Here is a 13134-nt window from a genome sequence, read left to right on the forward strand (position 1 = left end):
TCTGCCCCTCTGGAGCCGCTCTCTATTGGCTACCGTAGCCGGCGCGGAGGCGGGAAGAAGCGACGCGCCCCGCGATTGGCCGGCGGCGTCCCCTCCCGATGTCCTGCGATGCGATTGGGCCGCCGCCCCGAGGCGTTGGTGAAGTGTGCGCAGGCGATTGGCCGTCAGCTCGGTTCGCGCGGGGCTGGCTCGCTCACCCATTGGCCGGCCGTCACGGCTGGTCGCGCTCCCATTGGCTGGCGACTGCGGCCCGGGCGCCGGCTTCGCGTGCAAGGGACGGAGTGCGGGCGGCGGCCTGTTGTCGGTCCGGCCATGGCCCCTGGCTGGCTCGGCCGCCTCTGCCTCCTCTTGCTCTGCCTCTGCGGGGAGGCCGCCGCCGGGTGAGTGCGCCCCGGTGGGCCGCCTTTCCCCCATCCTCCTTCTCTTAGGCCTGCGGCCGACCGGCCCGCGCTGAGCCCGCTGACGCGGCCTCCCTTCTCTCGCCCCTCAGGAGGGATTTCTATAAGATCCTAGGGGTGTCCCGCGGCGCCTCTGTCAAGGACATCAAGAAGGCGTACCGCAAACTGGCGCTGCAGCTGCACCCCGACAGGAACCCCGACGACCCGAGGGCCCAGGAGAAGTTCCAGGACCTGGGGGCTGCCTACGAGGTGGGGCCGGGCTGGGGGTGGCCGGCTGTGAGGCACTGCCCTGTGGGTGTTGGGGCAACGAGGAGGTGACCTGGGAAGTCCCTTTGTAGGAGGACCGTAGGGGACTGCAGTTCACCTAGCCAGGGGAGCATGGCGTTTAGCTGTTTGATCTTAATAATAGCTCTTTGAGTACCAAATGGGCGTGCATCAGCTGTGAGTGTTGGCACGTGTATGCGTAGAGTGTGATTGTAAGTTTTGGCTGGTAAGAAGTGAAAGGCTGTTGGCTTGCTTTCTAGTAAATGTCTGAAGGGGTGAAAAATCGTTGCTGGAGCCCCATATGTGTAAAGAATTCTGTTCTATCTGTGCTAAGGCGTAACACTGAGGTAATAGTAAACACTTCTAGCGTTGCACGTTAGGTAAATCACATATAATCTATTTTATTACCCACCACTTGTGAATCAAAGTCTGTTTATTCTGCTGCTGTGGGACATGGGCTGTGTTTCCTCCATGTTCTCTGTCCCTTTGCCTCCTGTCACCAACTCACAGGGGTTGGAAGGGACTTCTGGATATCATCTAGTCCAGCACCTCTATTAAAGCATGTTCCCTACAGTAGGTTCTGCAGGAAAGCATCCAGGTGGGTTTTGAATATCTCCAGAGGAGGAAGGAGACTAAACAACCAGTCTGAGCAGCTTGTTCTAGTGCCCTATCACCTTCACAGTAAAGAGATTATTCCCTGTGGTTGTATGGAAATTCCTGTGTTCCAGTTTTTGCCCATTGCCCCTTGTCCTGTCACTGACACACCACTGAAAAGAGTCTGACCCCTTCTGTTGCTGCTGATTTCTTCCTGCTTCTCCCTATGGAGCAGAAGAAGGCTCTTGAGGAAGAGAATCCTGTCCAACAGAAATCCATAGGAGCAGCTCTGCTCCAGGCAGGCAGTTTTAAGTAGGAGGTTTGTGCTGGCTTTGAGGAGCCAGGCCATCAGACAATCTGGATTCCAGTGTTATCTTCAGGAGGAAAGGGAAAGGGAGTATCTTCCTGCCCAGAATGATGCTGTGGCTGAACCTGCTGATGTCCCTGATGCTTCTTCCTTCTCACATGAAAATATAAAATGAATGAGGAAGTGAGGTGAGAAACAGCTTGAATGTATTCCTCTTTGGTCAGAAGAAAAGCATGTTAACTTTTTTTTTAATCTTAGCAGAACTACTTTTAGTTCAGACTTCTGTATTCCTAAATAAATTGGCTTAGCTCTCACAGCAAAGTTGGTGAATGTAGACAATTATTTGGTGTGGGATCTAGAATTTCTGTAAGAAAGACCCTACAGAAAAATACTGGGGAAGAAACAGACGTAAAATCATAAAGCAGTAGTGGGTATAGTTGCAGAGGCAGCAAAAATTCTTATGAGTGGTGACAGTCTACCTTCCTTTCCCTTACCAAGGTGATAATAAAATACAGCAGAGCCCAACTTGTTCAGCAAAAACTGTGGAGTTCTGTTGCTAACACAGATAAAACAAATGCTGTGTGATCTACCCCAAACTAGTCTTGTTCTTATCATAAAGCATCAGGCTCTTTGCTGCAGCTTAAGGTCAGTCTTGCTGACTGCCTAGAGAGAGGTCTTTGGGAGTGGAAAAAAATGTGTGAGCAAAGTAGGTTAATTAAACTGCTCAGTCCTTCACTTATACAGCCTGATTTTAACCCCTCAGCTGTGTGGTGCAAGCACAGGTGTTTCAGTTAAAGGTGGCTCCTTCATATAGCAGCTGCAGCTGTTAGTCTCGGGATGGTTTGGTGCTGGAGTTTGTCTTGATTTTGCTTTTCAGCTTATCTGCTGAATTGCATTGCTTTTGAGGCAACCTTACATAAACAAGAACTCTCTTTACTCTATTTGGAGTGCTGTGTTTTTGAACATCCAGAAGCCTGCTAGGGAAGCACGGTGGATGGAAAAGCAAATATTTTGTATTCTATATTCCTTTATTTCTTGTAATATTGTTTGTAGTCCACTATGGATCTTGGAACCTGTCCCAGTTTTCTCAAGTGGGTGTTGTATTGTGCATCCTAGGTGGTGAAGGGGGAACTCTGAGCTCTTTCCTTTAGTCCTGGAAGGGTGAAGCTAGTTGTTAAAGTCACTGTTTTGTTTTTCTTCTGACCTTTTTTGTTGCATTTATCACTAACTACAACTTGAGGCTGGTTTCCATCATTGAGCCATCTTCTCTACCTGTTTCACTTCTCCCTGATAGCTAACCTGGCGACTTGAGCCTTCCAAAAAATAACTAACAGGCCAAGAAAGGGGAAGAAGGCAAAATCTGACTGGAAGTGTGTGGAGTAGTGATCAAAAGCAAGGATCAATACCTAAGAATTAAGACTGAAGCTTTATAGTCTTGAGTGCTGCCTAGTGGGATGTGTTGCTTTGCCTCAGTACTGAGATTCCTCCTGAATTTAGCTGCCCTTAGGAATGGAGTCTGAGTTGAAGTTGGTGCAGAGTTATTGTATCTGGCAGGTTCAGCTTGGTAGGCATACATGCTATCATTGCTCATTGTTATGAAATATTTGTCAGATAAATGTATTCCACATGATTAAATCACAGAGAAACAAGGGGCCTAATATGTGTTTGTTTTTTCCATGGAGGAGCAGTTCCTGCTTTGTAAGAATTGATTTTGAATTATTCCCTTCTGAATCTCTCTCAACTCATTAAGAGCAAACTCAATTTTTTTATATACTCTGTGTTGTCTGCCGTTTTTATAAATTAATTCTAACCTTTATGAACTTAACCAATAAACGTTTAACTTCCCAGCACAGCAGACGAGTTTTTGTATTGCCAAGTACAAAAAACAGCCAGTGTTTTTGTACTGTAAAGCACTGCTACTTGTCCCCCAGCTATGGGCTCTGGCAAGGCTCCTCCTTGTACTTCATGTAAGCATCCAGGTGTGCTGTGGGTGAACACCTTGTCCTTTTGTGTCCCTTTGCCAGGTGCTGTCAGATGAGGAGAAGAGGAAACAGTACGATGCGTATGGTGAGGAGGGGTTGAAGGATGGGCACCAGAGTTCTCATGGAGACATCTTCTCACAGTAAGGAGGTTTTGCCACTTTAAGTTATTCCACACACAGCTTTAATTCTGTGATGCTTGTGCATGCCTTTGATGTGGGTACATTCAGTGTTAAAGTCTCTTACCTAGTCAGGAAGCAGCAATCTGAAGAGACAGTTAAAGATATGAAGAAAAACACAGATGTTCCATGTGTTGTTCTCATTTGTCTTGTGTTACTCCTTTCTCTGAGAGCAGTAAATGGAAGCCAGTGTTGTCTTCCCACAAGGACAGCTCTTAAGCAAAGAAATCTCTTTCAGGCACCCGTTGCTGCTGCTTTAGGAAGCTGTCTTCAACAAAGCCTTGTTTGGTCAGAATTCCTTTCTGAGCTAACAGGTGTGCTTCTTTCCAGCTTTTTTGGGGACTTTGGATTCATGTTTGGGGGTAGCCCTCGCCAACAGGACCGGAACATTCCTCGGGGCAGTGACATCATTGTGGACCTGGAGGTTACACTGGAAGAGGTGTATTCAGGAAACTTTGTAGAAGTAAGTTTGCTGGCCTGTTGGTCTCTCTTGTGTTACAAAATCTCAGATGACTGGCCCATCTGCTGCTTGGGATTGTATCTTCTGAAGCAGAGAAGTAGGATTGACTCTTGTTTACATAGCCTCATGACAGCCTCTACTACCAGATACTACTTGTTAGTACGTAACTGAAGGAACACTGTATTTCTTTGCTCTCTGGCAACTTGACTGTGCAATGCTCCTTGTGATTGTAACTTACTGGCTCTGGGTGCCTAGCTAGGAGAATTGAAACTGTTTTCTCTAGCTCTCCTGATAAAATGAGGCCCATTCACTAGCTGAAAGCACACAGCTTAGTTCCCCTGTTTTCAGCCATTCTTGCAAGACTGCAGTTCATCTTTCATTGCCTCTCGCGTCCAGACATCACTGGATCTCTGGATTACATGCTTGAACATATGGTGACCGTTTAATTTTCCTTAAGCAAGCTGCGTTTCTGGTGCTGACAATCTTTATTATACCATGTATTAGAGTTTGTGTTGCTTGAATTTGTTGTATGTGTCTGGATAAATGAGGAACTCAATTTTGCTCTGTATGTAGTACAAAGAAGCTATCGTAAAAGGTGTTGGTGCTTCCTTTTCTACTTAGAGATATACATGGATAAAGAAGGTGTGGCAAAAGGGTTGTTCTGGTACTTGGGTATTTCTTGTGTGATTGGTAAGAGGTGTGAAATGAAAACAGTGCAGAATTTTTTTTTTCCCCAAGATCACAAGCACAGAAAGCAAACTGCATTCAGATTGATCAAGACCTGGGATGCTGGCCTGCGTGCTGGTGTCAGCCTCTTTCTCTTTGGTGCAGGTTGTCAGGAACAAACCAGTGGCGAGACAGGCACCTGGCAAACGAAAATGCAACTGCCGACAGGAGATGAGGACCACGCAGCTGGGCCCTGGGCGTTTCCAGATGACTCAAGAAGTTGTTTGTGATGAATGTCCCAACGTCAAGTGAGTGGTGCTCTTCAGTGCTGTATGCTGTTAATTCCAAACCTGCCACTAGATGGAGAAGAGCTTCCGTACTACCAGGATGGTCTGGGAGATTTCAGAGCACTTAACACAGGTTTCTCATTTCCAAGGTGGCAGTCTCAATTATTAAAGTAAAAATGAGTTGATCTGTTAGATGAAGAACTTGTTCTTAATTCCTTGAATAGTTGTTCTTAATTCCAGTATGTTCTTAATTCCTTGAATAATTGGTCTTCTTGTTTTCAAAAGTTATGTAATGACATCTGAGTTATCAAATCAAAGTTGGAGAATCTCAAAGTTCCCATCTGGGAGAAGTTGGGCTTGGAATACTGCGTTGTAATCACATATCCAAATGCCAGCATGTACTCTCTACTAGATGAGTATTAATGAGTGAGAAAGGCAACGCTTGGCCTCCAGTTCTAGGTGTAAGCAAGGAATATGTGATTTGTGGGGAGTCTTCTCCAGTAACAAAGCAGGTGCTGCCACCTAATGCTGAAAGCTGTGCTTGCATGTTCCCCTTTGCAGGCTTGTGAATGAAGAGCGAACACTAGAAGTGGAGATAGAGCCAGGTGTGAGGGATGGTATGGAGTACCCCTTCATTGGTGAGGGTATGTATATGGGCAGTGCCCAGCTTGTGACTTTCTTTGATACAAAGCTGGTCTTCAAGACAATGTGAAAGTGTCCCAGCTCTGCTTTAGGTAAATGATCAGGACATGTTATGTGAAGTGCTGTGTCTGGAGTGTGCTGCTGAAATCCAGTAGCATAATCTTTGCTAAGTCTGGATAACACTCTTGATCTGCTCCAGTTGTTGCTACAGAATACACACACAAAAAAAGCCCTAAATCTTATGTTTCAGATGATAACTTGAAAATGAATATCTGCTCCAGACTTCAGTATGTGAAGAAATCTATTCTGTAGGGGATTTTCCTTTAACAAATAAAGGATAGGTGTAATTACTGTGTGGGCAAGTCTTCAAACAGTGGAGAGGGGTGAATTTGAGACAACACTCTGAAAATCCTAGATTGTTTAGTGAAAGAAATACATGTAAGCAGGGTTTTAGTCTCATGAGAATCAGCTAGTTGTTTTTTTTTCTTTCCCTTTCATGTATGAGCTGTGAATCTCTATTGTATTTAATATGCTGCTTGTTTCTTTAGCTGTTTCTAACTGGATAAACAGCTCTTCTTCCTTGACAGGGGAGCCCCACGTGGATGGGGAGCCAGGTGATCTGCGTTTCCGAATAAAAGTTCTTAAGTAAGTGACTGGCCTTGTTAGATAGCTCTCTGTAGTTGCTATCAAGGAAGCTTGTAAGCTTGTTCTCTGACTAGCATTGCCTGCTTGGCTTGTGTCTAGCTTATCCTTCAGTGCTGGCACAGCTAGGGCTCAGGTGTTTAGGGCAGTTCAGGATGCTCAGCCTTGAGGATGCTAAAGAATTCACTGCTGTTAGGATGCTGCAGTGGTATTCTGCTTCTGTTTCCCTTGAATTCTGGCATAGGTTAGCTCCTGCCTGAATCACATGGAATATCTCCTTTTTTCCATAAACATACTGTCTTCCTATTGTAAGAAAATGTACTGCTAGGAAAGACTGAGTGAGTCACAACTTGACACACCTTACCACTCACTCCTCTAGAAATAGAAAGGCTATTAGTAGTACACTTTGCACACAGGAAAACAAAGCTAGATTTCATTCATTCCTGACTTCCGCACTGTGAAGTCTTCCAATTCTTTTCACAAATGGAAGGAAGGAAGCTGGAAGATCTCTTTTTCTGTGGGAAAAGGAGGAAAACTACAATCTCTTTCTGCAGGCACCCAGTCTTTGAAAGAAGAGGAGATGACTTGTATACAAACGTGACAATCTCGCTGGTCGAGGCACTTACAGGCTTTGAAATGGATATAACCCACTTGGATGGGCACAAGGTGAGGAACAGATTTGCTTTCCTGCTTTATGTAAATAAAGTCTAATCACTGGCTTTTGTGGCTGCCTTTGCTAGAGACCTCCAGACCAATTTATCCAGAGTCAAAGCAGGCCTGGTACAAGGGGTGCATGGTGAGGATCTAGGTTTCTGCCTGTCAGAGCAGCTACTGCATGTGTTGTCTTCTGGATCCTGGCAGTGATGCTGCCTGGTCCCCTTGAAGATCATTGACTTTGGCGTGGAATTGATATCAGTTGAAGCTTTTCAGTGGGCTGCAAAGGGCATTTGAGGGACTGAGGTACATGCACAGAACAAAAGCACTGTTCTAAAATTTCTTCTGTCTCTAGGTTCATGTTGCTCGGGATAAAATTACTAAACCTGGGGCCAAACTGTGGAAGAAAGGAGAAGGTCTTCCAAATTTTGATAACAATAATATCAAAGGCTCACTAATAATAACATTTGATGTGGAGTTCCCCAAAGAGCAGTTGACAAGTGAACAGCGAGAAGGTGGGTGTTTTAAAGCTGTGTCATGGCTTTGGGCTGCACAGATCTCTCCCAGAAGCTGGTAAGAAGTTGATGTAACTGAACCACTGGCCTGTAGGGGTATCAGTAAAGACTTTCCTTACCATTTATCCCTTGAACAGCATAATATGGTTGGCCCAGTGTCATGGGAGTAACTTTCATTTTCTTTTGAAGCCTGCAAACTTGGCTGCTGTGTACGTGGGGAACAGGATTAGGTTAGGATGTGCCGGTGCTGGGATCTTGGCACAGCTAGCAGCACTGTGTTTTGTAGCTGGCCACCTGCCTGAACTGAGGGACTTACTGGGCTTAGCCTCTGTCTGACTGGCCTCTCCTGGAATAAGATCACAAACTTTTTTCTACTTTAAGTCGAGATTTGTGAATGTTTTTACAGTCAAAGGTGAACAGTGTCATAAAGCACTGCACAAGGTTTGTGTCTCCCTACATCTCCCTCTACACTAAGTGCTTTGTGCTTGCATAGGAAAGAATTGTGCAGTGAAGATATGTACACCTGTTTGGTAGGAGAGATCAGCATCATTGCCAAAATGGGAGCTCTTCTATGGAATATTTAGGTATCTTACAACTGATAGGAGGCTAAATACTATGCTCCTAGCTGGAAATTGATCTCTGCTCTGTCAGCTTTTGCAGTGGGTTCTGCTGCTGTGCTCAAGGCATCAGAGTAGGTGTCAAGGAGCCCCATCCTCTGCTGTGGGGCAAAGAAGTTCCTGCACATACCAGTGCAGCTCTCCTGCAGAAAATCCTGCTTCCTAGCTTCTTTCTGCTGGTCAGAAGAAGGTATTATTGCCCTGAATGTGCTGTTTAGTTGATTCTGGCAGCTGTCCTGCTAGAGGGAAGCAAATGTGCAGCTTTCCTGCACTTCTCAAGGGTGTAGAGGCAAGCCAAACCCTGTGTGGTCTCTTCTCAGCACTTCCTGCTCTGTTGACATTGCTATGTGAGCTACTACTTGAAGATAGAGCTCCAGGGATGACCAGCCATCTGCAGCTTGTTCTCCTGCAGTCCAGGCTGGGATGTCTGTGTCTGCATCAGTTCAAGGCCTTTTCCTTCCGCATCGTGCTTCCCTTCTCAAAGCTGCACATGGCAGCAGCACCTCTCAAATGGGACAGATCTTTTCAGTCTGCTGCTCTTGTCAGTTTGAGAAAAGACTGTGGGCTAGGGGCAGTGGTGGAGTCCTGTGTGATTGTCAGAACTGCTAGCTAGCATGCCCAGGAAGTGGTGGTATGGACAAGAGCGTGGTCAAGTACAGGCCCTTTGAGTGTTTCATACTGTCCTGAAGCAATCCCATTCTTACTAGGGGAGGGTGACTGGATAAGCAGTCGGATGGATTCTTGTGTGCTAGAATATCTCCAAACATTTGGGTTTTAAGGAGTTTTATGAGGGAATAGGTCTGTTCGTGTTGTGTGGCAGCAGGTCAGTGTGTATATGTTCGGAGGAAGTCTGTAGGCCTCAGCAGTCAAAACATCCCTTCTTATTGTTGGCACTGTTCCTAATTTCTTATAACCATATGGGTGGCTCCTGGGGCAGTTGGAAGGCACTGAGAACACCATGCTGATGCCCTAGAGTCAGAGAAACAGTAGGCTCTTCTCTGTGTGGTATCAGGGAATTTTTTGCCTGTTGATCAGAGGTGACTTTCTCTCTTGTCTGTAATCCATTGCTGCTGGGGTTTGTCTATTCTCTTTTTAGCCTCAGTGCTCAGAGTAGGAGGAGGCAGCGATGTGCTCAAGTTGTGTAGTGACCTGTCAGCAGCTAGGTGATGTCAGGAAGAACTTTAAGCTTGCTCCAGTAAATGTGTGAGAGTGCTTTAGCACCAAATGTTAGGATTCCTGGCTGTCAAAACCAAATCCCCGAAACTGGGGATAAATGCTAAAATTTCCTGTGTGCTAATGAGGTTATCCTTCAGGCCAGCATGCAGCTGCTTGAGAGCTAGCCAGCAGGAAACAAGGTACAAAAGTGGTACCAGCTTTCCAGGGTTACTGAAGCTCAGCTTTCTTCAGTTATGTCCTTCCTTTTGGAAGGCATACATGCTCACACATCAGTCAGGAAGTGGCTTTGAGCCTCCTATTTCCAGTTCTTTCCAGGACTGTTTTCCAGTATTTTGATGGGGCCAAAGGCACAGTAGTTCTTGTAGTTGGAATATCTAAGAGTAGAGAAGCAGGGAGATATATCTTAAGCTAGTTCTTCTGAAGGACTTGCGTGCCTGAAAGTTTGGGGTTTTCTTCTGTATGAGCAAGTCGGTAGATTTTCACTAACTGGTCATTCTTCTCCCTGCATACGTGCTTTGCTTAAAGCTGATAACTACTGAGGTTATTTTCTAGGCAGCCTAATCTGATCTGTTCTACAAATGTGTCAGCATCCAGCCCAGGAATTTTCACCAGGGCTCTGGCCTCAGTCCAGCAGCCTGATCTGAGGGAGGACAAATCCTGTCTTCTGTCATACTGAGCTGCAAGCCAGCTGCCAGTGTGCTTGTTATTGTGAAGCTAATGCTGTTCTGGGGATACTCAGTAGCAGAGTTTAGTTGGGTTTAAACCAACTTAGGGGGGTTCTACGGTTCTACTGTTGTTGCTTTTTTTTTTTTGTTCTGTTTCTAATTTGGAAGTTACCCACAATGTGGGGAGTTTAATCTCACAATCTCAGATCCTGCCAGCCCCTGCTCATCGTGATCCTTTCCAGCCCTGTCAGAGCAGGGCTGCCCCATGAGTAGGGCTGGAAGTCCTGGCTGATGTTGAAGAGGGAGTCCCCTCTGACTTTTACCACTGGAAAAAGTACATTGCATACATTCTTAACAGCATGCTTCCTCTGTGCAGACTTGACCCTTAAGTAGAAGTAAAGACCAGCTAGTCTTCCTCTGGCCATGCTAACCTCAATAGATTAGCTATTATGGTTTCAGAGCTGACTCACCTTCCTGTGCTCTTATCCGGCTCTGGTAAAACCTGGATGCTGACAGGACATCGTGTCATCAGTTCTTTGAAATGTCTTATGAATGGCTTTTCAGGGGTGGGGAGGATCATCCTCCCTTTATTAAAGGCTGAATCCAACCTAGTGATGATGCTCATTTAGACCTCTTTGTAACGTGGCTTTCAAAACCTTTAAGCGCAGGTTTTCAGTAGGGTACTCAAGCCCACAGATGCAAGTAGAAGCAAGCTTACTCTCTAGGGACTGACTTTTGGCAGTCAGTAGTATTTTCAGACACTATGAGTGTGGAAACCTCGTATAGTTATTCAGGTGAGTTTCTGTAGCTGACGAGTTCAGGAGGAACCAAATGTAGCCTTCCCAAACTCACTGCTGGAGGATTTTTGTAGGGTCACAAAGGGAGCTGTGTGGATGAGCTATGCTACTGGAATTCAACTCTGGGAATGCTCATAAAGCTGTTTCTTGGTGCAGTTGTACTTTTAAGATGACAAACGTGTTCTCAACTTCAATAGCAAAGCAGCTCTGGGAGTCAGCTTTAGTCCTTTGCAGAGCTGTGAGGATCTCGAGGTGGTGTGCTGGTCTTTGGGTTTGTAGTGAAGGAGATTTTCTCCCTGGAGGCATTGGCTTATTGTCCTCTAGAGAGCATGTGAGAGCACTGTTGTAGCACTATTAAATTTGGTCTTATTTCTCCTGGTGGGAATGCTGAAGGAGCAGGAGTAAAGCTGCTGTGCTTCTGAATCTGGGGGAAGTTTTCATGCAGTTGTTGTTTAAATGATGCTTGTGGTGTCAGTGTTTTTCTGTGTGCTCAAGCTCCAGGCTAGTGCCTGTAGGGGCCTGTATGTCAGATGTGTAAATGTAAGAAACAGCAACTGTAGAGTCCTCCTTCTGTTTGTGTTGTATGGTAACACTTCTGTTTCTTTTGCAGGTCTCAAACAGCTGTTGAAACAAGGATCTGTGCAGAAGGTGTACAACGGATTGCAGGGATATTGATGTTGGCTGGGGGGAAAAAAAAGGACTTAAATCCAAAGTCAGATCTGTTTGTAATTCTTCCTCTTGCCCACTGTAGAATGGAAAACAGGGAGGGTGGGGTGATTGTTGAGGTATATATAATTTTTTTTTTAATGGTGGAATTGTTCAGATGAGTTGGGGGAGGGGGGAAGACTTCCCTTTTCAGGACACAATGGGTGCTGCTTAACATATTCCATGTCCTGGAACAACAAAAATCCCTTGTGCACACAGAAAAGTGGGAAAAGGAGTTTTAAATTCCACACGGATTGGAATTCTTGGTTTTTAAATATATTTTGATGTGACTTTTCTTGACCATCTCAGCATATTTTCATAGCTTCTCTTGTTTTGTCCCCTGTGTTGGTCTCTGGGTTTAAGTTTGATTTGAATCCCAGTTCTTCCTCCCCTTCTCTGAGTCCAGAGTGTGGTATTGCTTTGGAGTGAGTGCTTCTTAGGCAAACATGCAGCTGCTGTTGGGGGTGGGCTGGCAGGAGAGCCTTTGCAGAACGTGTTTGGCCCACGTGTGGCTGGGAAAGCAGGGGGAAGGAGTTTCTGAAAGCGCCCAACTACGAAGTAGATTTGTTGTTCCAAAAGTCGATGCTTGGTTTTAGATTCAGAGTTGCAACAGCTTAGCAGAGACTCCTTGGACTTTCAGCATGAAATTTTGGGAAAAATAATGGGATTGACTCTTCATGGTCTTTGTTCTTCCTATAGTTCCTGAATGTAACCAGCAGCTTGTCTGATGAAGTTTACTTCCCCTCTGTGTTCTGTCCTCTGTGAGGATGGGGAAGGGAACAGTACAGAAATAAAGAAGCTTGAGTCAGAATGGCAAAACCTACCTGCTTATGTATTTCAGCAGCCCTTACCCTCAGCCCTGCAAGTCATTGGATTTGTGATCATCTTGCTGAGAGCTGCCACAAAGGGTGAAACGATGCCAGCAAAAGCCCTCTAGCTGCTTTATTTGAACCAAGGTTCCCAGCAACTCCTCAGAGAGGGACATGTGCTGCTCTGGTGTCTGTCGTGAAGGTGCTGCTCCTTTAAGCATCCTTGTCAGAAGTGCTTGTCTCTGCATGTTGTTTGCAAGAACTTTGGGAGTGGTAGCTGAAGAAGTTCCCAGAGGTGCCTGCGTCAGTCAGCCTCATGCTGCTTTGCTGTGACAGGGATGCAGGCAGCGAGAGAGATGAGTCAGTTGTTGGTGTAGGATGCTGCTCTGTGCCTTCATCCCGTGCTCCTGAGGGCTGCAAAGTGGGATGCCTGCTGCTGCTGCTTGATTCCTCATTCCCTCAGCTGAGAAATAGATGAGATCTGCTTTTGAACTAGGAAATGCTTTCTGGGGAGCAGCAGCAGGGGACTGGAAGTCACTTTTTGGCTTTTGTTGTTAAGGATTTTCCTTTGTTTTCAAGTTAAAGCTGCACAGATCTGAGCTCAGAGGGGTTGGAGAGCTGTGTCCCAGGCACTGTGTTGCTATGGTCCAACCACGTCCCACCCAGCAGCAGGAGCTGACGCAGTGGAAGCAGCAGCATTGGGAAGGTTTCCTGTTGGATCCTTTGTAATTTTTGTTTTGGCAGAGCAAAGTGGAAGCTTAGGGAACCCAGGGTGCAA

At 45.9% G+C, this 13134-nt stretch overlaps 1 protein-coding gene across 1 annotated transcript; it reads left to right on the forward strand.

Annotated features, from left to right (window-relative positions):
- Positions 1-255: 255 nt before the first annotated feature.
- On the forward strand, positions 256-11842 carry DNAJB11 (DnaJ heat shock protein family (Hsp40) member B11). The gene is made up of 10 exons (XM_065747948.1): positions 256-380; positions 491-647; positions 3588-3685; positions 4052-4184; positions 5013-5155; positions 5696-5778; positions 6364-6421; positions 6973-7084; positions 7428-7587; positions 11453-11842. The coding sequence occupies exons 1-10, from the start codon at positions 313-315 to the stop codon at positions 11515-11517; spliced, it is 1077 nt and encodes a 358-aa protein (XP_065604020.1). The 5' UTR covers positions 256-312; the 3' UTR covers positions 11518-11842.
- The last annotated feature ends 1292 nt before the right edge of the window (positions 11843-13134 follow it).

The sequence above is a fragment of the Cyrtonyx montezumae genome, unplaced genomic scaffold, assembly GCF_038088225.1.
Source record: "Cyrtonyx montezumae isolate F1298 unplaced genomic scaffold, pur_monq_1.0 scaffold_5, whole genome shotgun sequence".
Taxonomy (NCBI): domain Eukaryota; kingdom Metazoa; phylum Chordata; class Aves; order Galliformes; family Odontophoridae; genus Cyrtonyx; species Cyrtonyx montezumae.

Bases quoted from the DNA above. Each gene is read 5' to 3' on its own strand.
- DNAJB11 (XM_065747948.1), top strand. From the start codon at position 313: ATGGCCCCTGGCTGGCTCGGCCGCCTCTGCCTCCTCTTGCTCTGCCTC. The intron at 381-490 runs GTGAGTGCGCCC...CTCGCCCCTCAG, and splicing joins TGCGGGGAGGCCGCCGCCGG to GAGGGATTTCTATAAGATCC. The intron at 5,779-6,363 runs GTATGTATATGG...CTTCCTTGACAG, and splicing joins GTACCCCTTCATTGGTGAGG to GGGAGCCCCACGTGGATGGG.